The following is a 12,003-nucleotide window of genomic DNA, read 5'->3' as shown; positions in this document are numbered from 1 at the left end:
AATCTTCAAGAAATATTTTGGCGTAGTAATATTGGTAGTTTGCTTCTGTCCTCTCCCCATCTCCTCACCCTTACCAACTGTAATACCTTCTGAAGTTTTTGGTGTAGTGGTTAAATGAATCAAGGTAAACGACCATTAGACCCTACAGGAACACAGCAGAACCCGAACTACAGAAACTAAGGAGAGTGTGGAGGCCACATATACCCTCTACCCCAAACATCTATATCACTACTGTTCAAAATGGCGAGGCTAGCTTAAATGCCTGCATGTATAATTGAAAAGTCAGTTTTGTGATCACGTTTTTCCACATTGGGTATATACATTCAGTCATTATTAGAGACTGGTCTCAGGTACAAAATTCTTACCCACAAGGGACATGCACAGCTCTTTGTCAATGTGTCCATCTTCAGTCAATGCCCCAAATACCAAACCATCAGCACCATACAGCTTGGCAAGACGAATATCAGTCTTCATCACCTCAATTTCACGATCCGAATATAAAAAATCACCTCCTCGTGGCCGAATCATCACAAAAACTGGGATCTGGACACACTGCTTCACTACTTGAAGGACACCTACAAGAACAGAGAGCAGGCTAATCAAAATTTAAATGTGAGCTAAAAATTCAAGGAAGTCAATAAAATATTATTGATCTTTTAAATTTGCTCTTGAATATCGCTTCCAAAAGAAAAGGAAGAAATGACTGAAGAAATCATAAGAAAGATGGATCTAGATGAAGGAGGACACTGAGAAGAAAAATGTGTATATGGTAGAAGTTAACTAATAAGAAAGTCACGCGTAAAAAAGAGCAACTTGGAAAATAGAAGGGAGATAACTGCACTTTAAAAGCACTTGTTAGCTGACTCAATGAAAACCTTATGACTCCAATCCCTTTGACTAGCATGTGACATTTCAAAGTGTAATAACTGTCAGGCTCAATCTTCTGCCAGTGGATTCCCTAAGATCTAGTTTCTGCTTTCTAAGTGATTGCCACTCTATTTAAAACACGAAAAGTCCCTGGTGGGAACCCTGGTGGTGTAGTGGTTAAGCACTACAGCTGCTAACCAAAAGGTCAGCAGTTCAAATCCACCAGGCACTCCTTGGAAACTCTATGGGGCAGATCTCTGTCCTGTGGGGTCACTATGAGTCAGAATTGACTTGACGGCAATGGTTGGTCTATGAGGCCCTGGAAACCCTGGTGGTGTAGTAAAGAGCTATGGCTGCTAACCAAAAGGTCGGCAGTCCGAATCCACCAGGTGCTCCTTGGAAACTTTATGAGGTGGTTCTACTCTGTCCTACAGGGTCATTATGAGTCGGAATCAACTCGACGGCAACGGATATTTTGAGTCTGGCATGGGGCCCTGGTGGCACAGTGGTTAAGTGCTATAGCTGCTAACCAAAAGATCAGCAGTTCGAATTCACCAGCTGCTCCTTGGAAACGCTATGAGACAGCTCTATTCTGTCCTATAGGGTCACTGTGAGCCAGAGTCAACTTGACAGCAATAGATTGGGTTTTTTTTTTTTTGTAAAGAGGTGGTTGGTGCCTGAGTGCTGCAACCGGTTTGTGACTGGCTGCTAACGTAAGGGCTGGCAGGTTGAACTCACCTAGCCACTCTGCAGAAGAAAGGCCTGGAGATCTACTTCCGTAAAAGTCACAGCCAAGAAAACCCTCTGGAGCAATTCTACTCTCTAAAACATGGGGTCTCCATGAATAGGAATCAACTCGGTGGAAAGGGGTTTGTTTTTAGTTTTATAGAGATAGTTAAAATGTTTCAGAGTTTATGATCCCTAAGTGGACAAAGAAATTTAGCACAGAATTTTTTTGAAAGATATGTAAAAGAGGGCAAAGTTCTACTTATTTGTGATTTTATACAAAAATCTATGAATAAAAGTACCCAAATATGACACAATTTGTGGCTAGCTCAGAAACTTCCAATAATTTAAGATCTGTAGCAAGCATTATTAGTTGTTTACTCAACATGAATTTCCATCTTCTTCTTTGCTAAACAAACCTGAATATTGCATGGGGTAGCAGTAATCCCAGTACCAAGCAATGAATCCTGATTGGTGTTGCAGAACACAAACTGCACTGTCTACAGATACCTTTTAGAGATTTTAGAATGGCCAGGGAATGTCCTCCTTTAGTGAGAAGATTTCAAAAGGCTGCCATATAAACTTTTATATCAAATGTTTTTATCAATCTCAGAGTAGCATATCTTAGGAATCAAAAATTCAGAGAGGGACTTCTGCTTTTGGCCCAGACAGAATAACAGAGACTAGATTTACCCTCCTGCCTTTAATAACTAAAATGGACAAAATGTATAAAACAATGGTTTGCAAGACACTGGACATCATATAAGGACAGTGAGTCTTGAAAGATGGGAAACAAATGAGGTAAGCCCTGTGACTGACTCAGATAACAGCCTTTAGAGTTTCCAGGTCACAGTGCAAGGAGGTGGAAGCCAGGTGGGGCCCAGAGAATTCTCTGAGTTGAGAAGACAGAGCTGAGATTCTAGGAAGACCCAGGTGGCTACAGTTTACAGGACAGGGTACCACAGAGGACAGAAAGAGAACTCTAGAGATCTGCAAAGAGCCTCTCTCAAATATTCAGCGAAGTACTGATGTGTGCATGCATGCAAGGTAACTTATACGGGCCAGGGAAAGAACTACTGAAGAGGATTAGAAGAAACAGTGCCTGACATCCACGAAGGGCTAGAAATAATGCCTGTTCCCACCAGTCAGACAGGAAAATCTCAAGATTCATGAGACGTTGGGTAATGTAAACAGAAGAGTCTTGCCTCAGCGGTGGGGAATAATTAGCTCTAGACTGAGCACTGCTCCAGACCTGCCTAACAAATCTTAAAAGCAAGACCCAAAAGGACTGAACTGTTTCCAAGCCACCTAACCACATGCCAGAATATAGCTCAAGAATATTTATAGGGAGACAAAAATATCTCGTAGCCAACAAAGTAAAATTCACAATGTCTGGCATAAAAAAATTACCAGTCAGGAAAATATACCACAAGGCAATAAATCAACCAAGCAAAACCACCTAGAATTGATATAGATATTAGAATTAGCAGACAAGGTCATTAAAACAGCTATTACGACTTTATTCCATATGTTCAAAAACTTAAGAGACTCAAATCAAACTTCTAGAGAGGAAAACTACAATGTGTGAGATGAAAAAAATACTAGATGGCATTAACAGCAGATTAGACACTGCAGATTAAAGATTAGTAAACATGAAAAACACAGCAATAGAGACTGTCCAAAATGAAACATAGAGAAAAGACATTAGAAGAAAAAAAAAAAACTCATCAGTGAGTTGTGGGACAACATCAAGCAGCCTGATATAAATGAAGCTGAAGTCTCTGAAAAAGGGAGGAGGAGACAGAAAAAAATCTGAATGCAGAAAAATTTCCAAATTTGATGAAAAAGATAAATGCACAGATCCAAAAAATATTAAGAAAGCCACATCCAGGTACATCAAAATCAGACTGCTTACAGGAACTCTATTCATTTCCGATGGGAATGCAAAACGGTACAGCCACTTCGGAAGACAGTCTGGCAATTTCTCACAAAGCTAAACACAGACTTACTGTTCAATCCAGCAACTGCACTCCTAGGTATTTACCCAAATAAGATTAAAACATATGTTCACATAAAAACCTGTACATGAATGCAGCTTTATTTGTAATTGTCAAAAATTAGAAGAAACCATGATGTCCTTCAATAGGTGAATGGATAAAATGAATAAACAAACTGTGATATATCAATACCAAAAACCAAAAAACAAAATCTAACCCACTGCCATCGAGTTGATTCCAACTCATAGCAACCCTATAGGACAGAGAAGAACAGCCCCACAGGGTTTCCAAGGAGCACCTGGTAGATTCAAACTGCTGACCTTTTGGTTAGCAGCTATAGTGCTTAACCACTACAGCACCAGGGTTTCTATATATCCACACAATGGAGTACGATTCAGTAGTAAAAAGAAATGAGCTATTATGCCAGAAAAGACATGGAGGAACCTTAAATGCACACTGCTAAATTAAAGAAGCCAGTCAGAAAAAGCTACATACTATACGATTACAGTTATATGACATTCTGGAAAAGCCAGAACTATAGAGACAGTGGTTGCCAGGGGGCCAGGGAAGGGATGATTAGGCGAAGCACAAGGCAATTTTGGGGCAGTGAAAACTATTTTGTGAAACTCTAATGGTGAACACATGACACTAAGTATTTGTCAATACCCAAAGAGTGAACCCCAGTGTAAACTACAGACTTTAGTTAACAATACTGGCTCATCGACTGTAACAGATGTACCACAGGGATGCAAGATGTTAATAGGAGCAACAAAGTGCAGGGAGGAGGGCATAAACGGGAAATGTTTGTACTGTCTGCACAGTATTTCTGTAAACCTAAAACTGCTCTAAGAAATAAAGTCTGTTTAAAAAAAAAATCACATTGCTGAAAACTAGGAATAAAAAGAAAATCTTAAAAACAACCAGAGAAAAGAGATATGCTGAGAAGGAGAAAGACATGGGTAATAGCACATTTCTTTTCAAAGACAATGCAAGCAAGAAGATAATGGAAAAACATCTTTAAAAATGCGGAAAGGAAAAAATTGTCAACCTAGAATTCTCATTCAGCAAAAATATCTTTAAAAAATGAAGGAGAAATAAAGATGTTTTCAGACATACAAAAGTTGAAAGATATCATCACCAGCATACTTGAGCTACAAAAAAGGCTAAAGGAAGTACTTCCAGCCCAGAAGATAAAACCAGGTGGACATATGGATTTACATAAAGGAATGAAGAGCATCACAAAGGGTAACCATATGGAAATATATATATATATATATACATACATACATAAACACACACACATATATATGTTTTCCTGGAGCCCTGGCAGCGCAGTGCTTAAGAGCTCGGCTGCTAACCAAAAGGTCAGCAGTTTGAATCTACCAGCTGCTCCTTGGAAGCCCTAGAGGGTAGCTCTACTCTGTCCTATAGGGTTGCTATGAGTCTGAACTGACTCAACAACAACAGGTTTGATTTTTGTTTTTTATATGTTTTCTTATAATTTAAATCACATTAAGAAATGATTCGCTCTTTAAATAAAAATAAGAACGATGTAGTGTGGGGCTTACAACATACATAGAAGTAAAATGTATGACAACAATAGCACAAAGACCAGGAGGGGAGAAATAAAGACAAAAGCCAGTATACCAAGGATGTCAGAATGGAAAGATTTAAAAAAAAAAAAACACCCTGGGTCCTTGATGTTAACACAGAGCAGATGAACTGATGTTAACGGCAACTACCTACCTTTGAACTTTTTGATATATGGAGGGGGAAAAAAACTATTTGATCAAGTCTTTGATAGATTTTCCATTATCTACAACCTTAAGTATGCCTAACTGATAAAATATCCATAACACAGTTGACATTACACCAGTAAAGGACCCCAATGAAACTGAATATCAACTGCCTGCAGGCCCTACAAATTCTTAGGAGAACGCTGTGAAATATGGACACTTACCCATGCTGGGTGTGGTTCCTCCCTCCAACAAACCAGAACATAATTCAATCCGACCGGCACCTGTGATAAAAGCATTGCTCAAAAATTTTGTCCAAAATAAGCTCTTATTAATAGCAAACTCCTTACATATTTTTTCCAAATACAGAACAAAGAGTCAGAAATTATCTGAGAGAAATCAAATTACAAAAACTAACCCAACTATATTTTGCAACCCACAATGTTACTGAGTCAAACTTAAAGAGTTAATTCAAGCTAAGCTAAACCCAAACCAAACTAAACCCACTGCCATCTAGTTCATTCTGACTCATATCAAAACCCTGTAGGACAGACAGAACTGCCCCATAGGGTTTCCAAGGCTGGAAATGTTTATTGAAGCAGACTGCCAAATCTTTCTCCCATGGAACAGATGGTAGATTTGAACAGCCAACTTTTTGGTTAGTAGCTGTGCCAACAGGGTTCCTGTGTGTGTTGTTGTTGTTGTTAGGTGCTGTCAACTCGGTTCTGACCCATAGCAACCCTATGTACAATAGAACAAAACACTGCCCTGTCCTGTGCCACCTTCATAATCACTGTTATTCTTAAGCCCACTGTTGTAGCCACTGTGTCAATCCATCTCGTTGAGGATCTTCCCCTTTTTCGCTGACTCTCTACTTTACCAAGCATGATGTCCTTCTCCAGCAACTGATCCCTCCTGCTAACACGTCCAAAGTACGTGAGGTGTAGTCTCGCCATCCTTGCTTCTAAGGAGCATTTTGGTAAGCCCCTTAAAATTTGCCTCTCCATCCAAAGAGAAGTAACTTAGAATAAAATAGAAGTTTCAGGATTGACCATAGTGGATCTCTCTTTGTTGATAATATACAATCTGTTCCTAGGGAGTCTTTATTATTCTAAGAAAAAGGCACGTTATCTTTTTTTTTTAATTTTAATTATTTTGTTATTGCTGAGAATATACATAGCAAAACATATACCAATTCAACAGTTTCTACATGTACCATTTAGTGACACCGATTACATTCTCTAAGTTGTGCAACCATTCTCACCCTCCTTTTCTGAGTTGTTTCTCCCTATTAACGTATAACCCCTAAAGTGTCTATCTAATCTTTTGAGTTGCTGTTATCAATTTGCCCACCTACAGACAGTTCTGAAAAGAGCATAACGCTCAAGGTAGACACTTTTCACTAGTTAAGGTAAACCACAGTTTGGTTTTAAGACTTCAAGGGATATTTTTGGTTTAAGGTTTAAAGATTACGTCCAGGCAATAGTTTCAGGGGTTCATTAACCTTCATTGCTCCAGGAAGTCTGGAGTTCATGAGAATTTGAAATCCTGTTCTGCCATTTTCTCCCTCCTGAACAGGATTCTTCTATGGAATCTTTGATCAAAATGTTCAGTAATGGTATCCAGGAACCATCCTGTTCTTCCAGTCTCACAGCAAAGGAGGAAGTTGCTCCTGGGGGCAATTAGCTGCACATTCCATATCCTCCTATTCCTGACTCTCCTTCTCCTTCTTCCACTGTTTGCACAAGGTAAATAGAGACCAATTGTCGTGCCTGGGATGGCTACTTGCAGGCTTTTAAGACCCCAGGCACCACACAAGTTACTTTTGTGCAGCTTAAATCAAGATCATTACAAGAATAAGAAAATGCTAGAAAAAACTATCAGACTGCTTGGGTCATGTCAAAAGGTTTCAGGAACCAACTTGAAGAGGCTTCTACTGGCCAAAGACAAGACATTTGAGCATCGATAATAAGAGTAACTACAATGGATTAAAACACATAAAACATGTCTTCGCATCAAATATTCCATTTGCCTCAAAATAATCTGGGGTCGAGGGGAGTAAAAGTAGATCAGGGATCAGCAAACTGGCCTGGAGGCCAGAGGCCCATGCACAACTTGTTTTCATTATGGCTTGCATCCTAAGAATCCTTTTTTTTTTTTTAATAACAGCTTTATTAAGACATAATTTACATACAATTCACTCATCTGAAGTGCACAATTCAATGGTTTTTATTATATTAACAGAGTTGTGTAACGAATACCACCACAAGTGATTATGTAATCAATTTTATACAATTTTCATTACCCCAGAAAGAAACCCTGTGCCCTCTAGCAGTGACCTCCCCTCTTTCCCCATGCCCCTCAGACCTGGGCAATCACTTATCTACTTTCTGTTCCCACAGATTTGCCTTTTCTGCACATTTCATATAAATGGATACATGCAATATGCTGTATTCTGTGACTGATGTTATTTGACTTAGCACAGTGTTTTCAAGTTCATCCATGTTATAGCATGTATCAGTATCTCATTCCTTTTTGTTGCCAAATTAAGAATGGTTTTTACATTTTTTTTTAAGATTGTTAAAAAAAAGAAAAGGCAACAAAGATCAAATGTGGACAGCAAAGCTGAAAATATATACTATCTGGCTCTTACAGGAAGTTTGCTAACCCCTGGTATAGAAGAATCAAGACTGGCCATATGCTGAAAATGACTGAAGCTGAGTGATACGTACATAGGGGTTCATTGTACTATTCTCCCTACATTTTTATATATTTGAAAGTTTTAATAATAAAAAGCTAAAAGAAAAAGAAAAAAATCGTAATCCTGAGATAAGGAAATTTCAATGCTTCCTATCAAAGCAAGCTCAAGAGCATATACAGATTGAACTGTGTCCCCCAAAAATATGTGTTGTAAATCCTAACCTTTATTCCTGTGTTTATAATCCTATTTTGAGAATGGGTTTCTTTGTTATGTTAATGAAACAGGGTTAAAGTAGGGTATGTCTTAAATCAAGTAAACTAGGAAGCAGAGATGGGTAGGAGCAGAAACTAAAAGAGACAAGGACCTTCCAGCAAACTGACAGGCAGAAAGCCCTCCCCTAGAGCCAGCACCCTGAATTTGGCCTTCTAGTTTCCTAAACTGTGAGAAAATAAATTTCTCTTTGTTAAAGCCACCCATTTGTTATATTATTATAGCAGCACTAAACACCTAAGACAGAGTGCAAAAGAAACAAAGGTTAAAAAAGGATAATGTTTAAAAATACATATATGTGTATACATATACATCTACATACATAAAATATTAAAAGGCCTGATGAAAATGGCAACAAATCTCTGAAATTGTTAAATCAATGGTTTGAAAATTAAATCTTTGCTACGTTCAATAGAAAATGAAATTAGTGATTAAGATCACTCTTGTGGACACTTGACTCAAAATGTGACCCACTAGCAGGTAAGACTAGATCATAATTTTCCAGTAGGTTTTGTAGTTGTTTGGTTTTGAAAGGGTTACTAAGGTCTTTAGAGATCACAAGGGCTCTCAGTGCCACTTCATAGGATTCATTTTAAGACTCTCAAAAGGGTTGCCAACTGTCACTCATTCTCTAATTTCTCTTACCTCCTCTTTCTGCGTTCACAGCTGACTCAACTGAATCAACACACACTTCCATGAGAAATCCACTTTCTGCTCCTAAAATAAACGGGGAGCAATGTAAATTCATGAAGGCACTATCTATCCAGAACAATCTAACACAAATAGTTTATATTTTGCTGCCAAAATCCAAATGTCCAATAACAGGGAGGTAGATAAGCACACTAGAACCCATAAATGCAACGAAATACCATGTTAATTTTTAAACTGATAACTGTGAAACCGGTATACAAACATATACTTATGAAATATTGAGGAAAATATACACTGAATGCCAAATCAATCTTCCTAAACACAGGCCTCCTTACCACATTCTAGCTTGGATTTTTTCAGTGCTTCTCAATGCCTGCCACATATGTCTAAACTTGTTTTTAAGGAACGTGTTCAAGAGCAGGGACTGAGTTCAAAGCTGGACCCTACCACTTACTTATTGTGAGATCCTAGACAAGTTACTTAACCTAAGCCTCGGTTTTCTATAAGATAGCATAGGTTTTAGCACCTACCTCTCAGTAGTGAGACTTACATGAGATAATTCATGTAAAGTACACAGCACCTACTAAGCATCCAAAAATATTAGTTGTTATCATTAACAAACAACACACTATTTCCTCTATATGATTCCCGTTTCCCTCAACTGCCACCCTTGCTATTGTTTATGCTACTTCCTCAGCCCACGAAGTCCTTCCAGCTCCATCTTTGAATGCTAAAATCTTCCAAGGCTCACTTCAAATCACATTTCCATGATTTTCCATCTCTCCCAAGGTAAGATATTACATCTCCCTCTTTTAAACTCATATAAACTCTTCACGAATTAAATGTTCCTGTTTAAAACAGTAATGGGCTCCTCTTTAATACATGAATTACTTTCTACCTCTCATTATTGTTTTTGTAGATAGGTGCCTGATCACTTCTACTTGATCTAAAAGTTCCTAAGTAAGATCTTTATATGAGAAATCTTTATTACCTGCAGCAAGCAGTGTCTACCAAGGTATACAACAGTCATTCAAATATTTACTAAAGGCTGAGTAATTACAAATTCATTAAAAAAAATCATGTATTTACACTAAAAAGTTTGCTGTAAATAGTTTAGAAATTTTTCTAAGTTAAGCACATAATTTTTTTTAAATTAAGAATACAGAACACACACTTGCATGCAATATACCTGAAAGGATGTTCAGCACATACTAATAGTGGTTATTACTAGGTGGTGGGATTTGGAATTTTTTACTCTTTTATATTTTTCTGTATTGCTTGAATTTTTCTACCTAGTATTGTTTTTATAATTAAAAAAAATCCATTTTTAACAAACAAAACAAAAAGTTATCATTTACTAGCATCAGACTGCAACTCTATTTATTTAAAAGAAGACAATCAGTTCCAAAAACTGTGAAAGAGTTAAGTGCCACTCCATGCTCTTAACCAACAGCACCGCATGACTCCCTGGGTTTCCTGATACCCACCCCAGCTGTCAGGTCAATCTAACTGGACAATGCTGCAGGGGTACCACTTGCCTCACACATGAAAGGACCCTGGCCAGGAAAGGGTGGAGATGTACACAAAAGGCTACGACAGAAGGCAGGGTAAGCCAGTTGTCATAAGAAAAGTTACTTAAGAGATCAGAGAAAGAAAAGACATTTGTTCTGAGCTGTTCTCAAGGTATGGTAGTCCAGTTAGCTTTTCTGGGTCTCCAAGACATCTGTGGAGTGGAAATTATTTTCATAATAATAAACCAAACCCACTGCTGTCCAATCAATTCCAACTCATGGCGACCCCATGTGTTACACAGCAGAACTGCTCCATGAGATTTAGCAGACGACCGGGAGGCAGGCCTTCCTTCCAGTGTGCCACTGGATGCCTTCAAACAGCCAACCTTTAGATTAGCAGCTGAGGCAAACCATTTGTGCCACCCAGGGATCTTTCGTAATAATACTAAGCCTTTATTTGCCTTTTTCACTCATCTTCTCACAAGTGTAGAGTGGCATTTTCAGCAGGCTACCGGACGTGTCAGATTGAATGTAGAAACAAACGTGAGAATCCCGCTGTCTTCCATTAAGCCAGATATTAGGGAGATATGCAATAACATCGCCACTCTTTGCACTTCTTAAATTTTGTTTTTGAAAATGTTTATTTTTTCATAAAAGTGGTTTTTTCAAAAAAAATTTACATGGGATTTACTGTTATTTACTAACGAATTAATATTTTTTAGATCCCTGAGTTTTAATTTCTAATACAATAGATATAACCCATATAAATAAAAGCTTTGAGGTCCTCAGTAAATTTTCGGGGGGTAAAGGAGTTCTGAGATCAAGCAGTTGGAGAACCGATAGTCTGGAGGAACCAAAAGTTCACTCAGGAAGAAGAGGGATTTGCCAAATTCCCTGTCACCTGCCACCCTACTTTGGCTTGGAGTAACCACAAACTCTGCCACTTCGTTGCTGTGTGGCTTTGGGGACAACCCCCACCCCCGTCGTAGGAGCGATCACCGGGTTAGGCACTGTGCTCAGCGCTTGACATTTAACTATCACAACGATGCGGCGGTAAGGCGTGTGCCGGTATCCTCAAGTGGAGATGGGAAACGTGAGGCTGAGAGAAGTTAACCGATGTGAACAAGGTGGCACTACAGTACGTGGTGGCGTCGGGATTCGAACCCACAACGTCTGGCTCCAGAGCAGCGGGCCACTCCCGCTACACGCCCCTTCTCAGGGCCCTCGTTTCCTCACGTTTGGAGCTGAGGACACTGCGGGGAATCCCCAGGCCGGGACGCTAGCCGGCCCGCCCCAGGGAGCTGAGTCCGCCGACCACCCCCTCCCCCGCCACTTTCCGCACCGGCCTTCCCTGACGGGATCCGCGCCGGCTTCCGCTGCGAGGACGCCCTCTGCCTCTTCATGCCGACGCACTGCTCCCTCGTCTGTCTGTCTTTAACTTCCACTTAGTCTGAGCTTCGGCGCGCGCGACCCGCGAGGCGCGTCCTCAACGGCTGCGCGCGCCCCTGCGCGCCCCCGACTCCCACGCCCCAGCAGTCCCCGCG

The 12,003-nt window shown here is 39.6% G+C and overlaps 1 protein-coding gene across 2 annotated transcripts in view; it reads right to left on the bottom strand.

The window, feature by feature from the left end:
- Nucleotides 1–11,971, bottom strand: part of CUTC (cutC copper transporter) — a 32,710-nt gene extending 20,739 nt beyond the window's left edge. For both annotated transcript variants that reach the window (XM_049855569.1, XM_049855568.1), the window contains exons 1-4: nucleotides 11,802–11,971; nucleotides 8,943–9,014; nucleotides 5,551–5,610; nucleotides 366–575 (exon numbers count right to left, since the gene is read on the bottom strand). In XM_049855569.1, the coding sequence (XP_049711526.1) occupies nucleotides 366–575; nucleotides 5,551–5,610; nucleotides 8,943–9,014; nucleotides 11,802–11,862 (403 nt within the window). In that variant the 5' untranslated portion in view covers nucleotides 11,863–11,971. The remainder of the gene's footprint in view (nucleotides 1–365; nucleotides 576–5,550; nucleotides 5,611–8,942; nucleotides 9,015–11,801) is intronic.
- Nucleotides 11,972–12,003: the final 32 nt, after the last annotated feature.

This window comes from Elephas maximus, chromosome 16 (assembly GCF_024166365.1).
Source record: "Elephas maximus indicus isolate mEleMax1 chromosome 16, mEleMax1 primary haplotype, whole genome shotgun sequence".
NCBI lineage: Eukaryota > Metazoa > Chordata > Mammalia > Proboscidea > Elephantidae > Elephas > Elephas maximus.
Note: the sequence above shows the minus strand (reverse complement) of the source record. Positions and strands in the feature narration are given on the sequence as shown.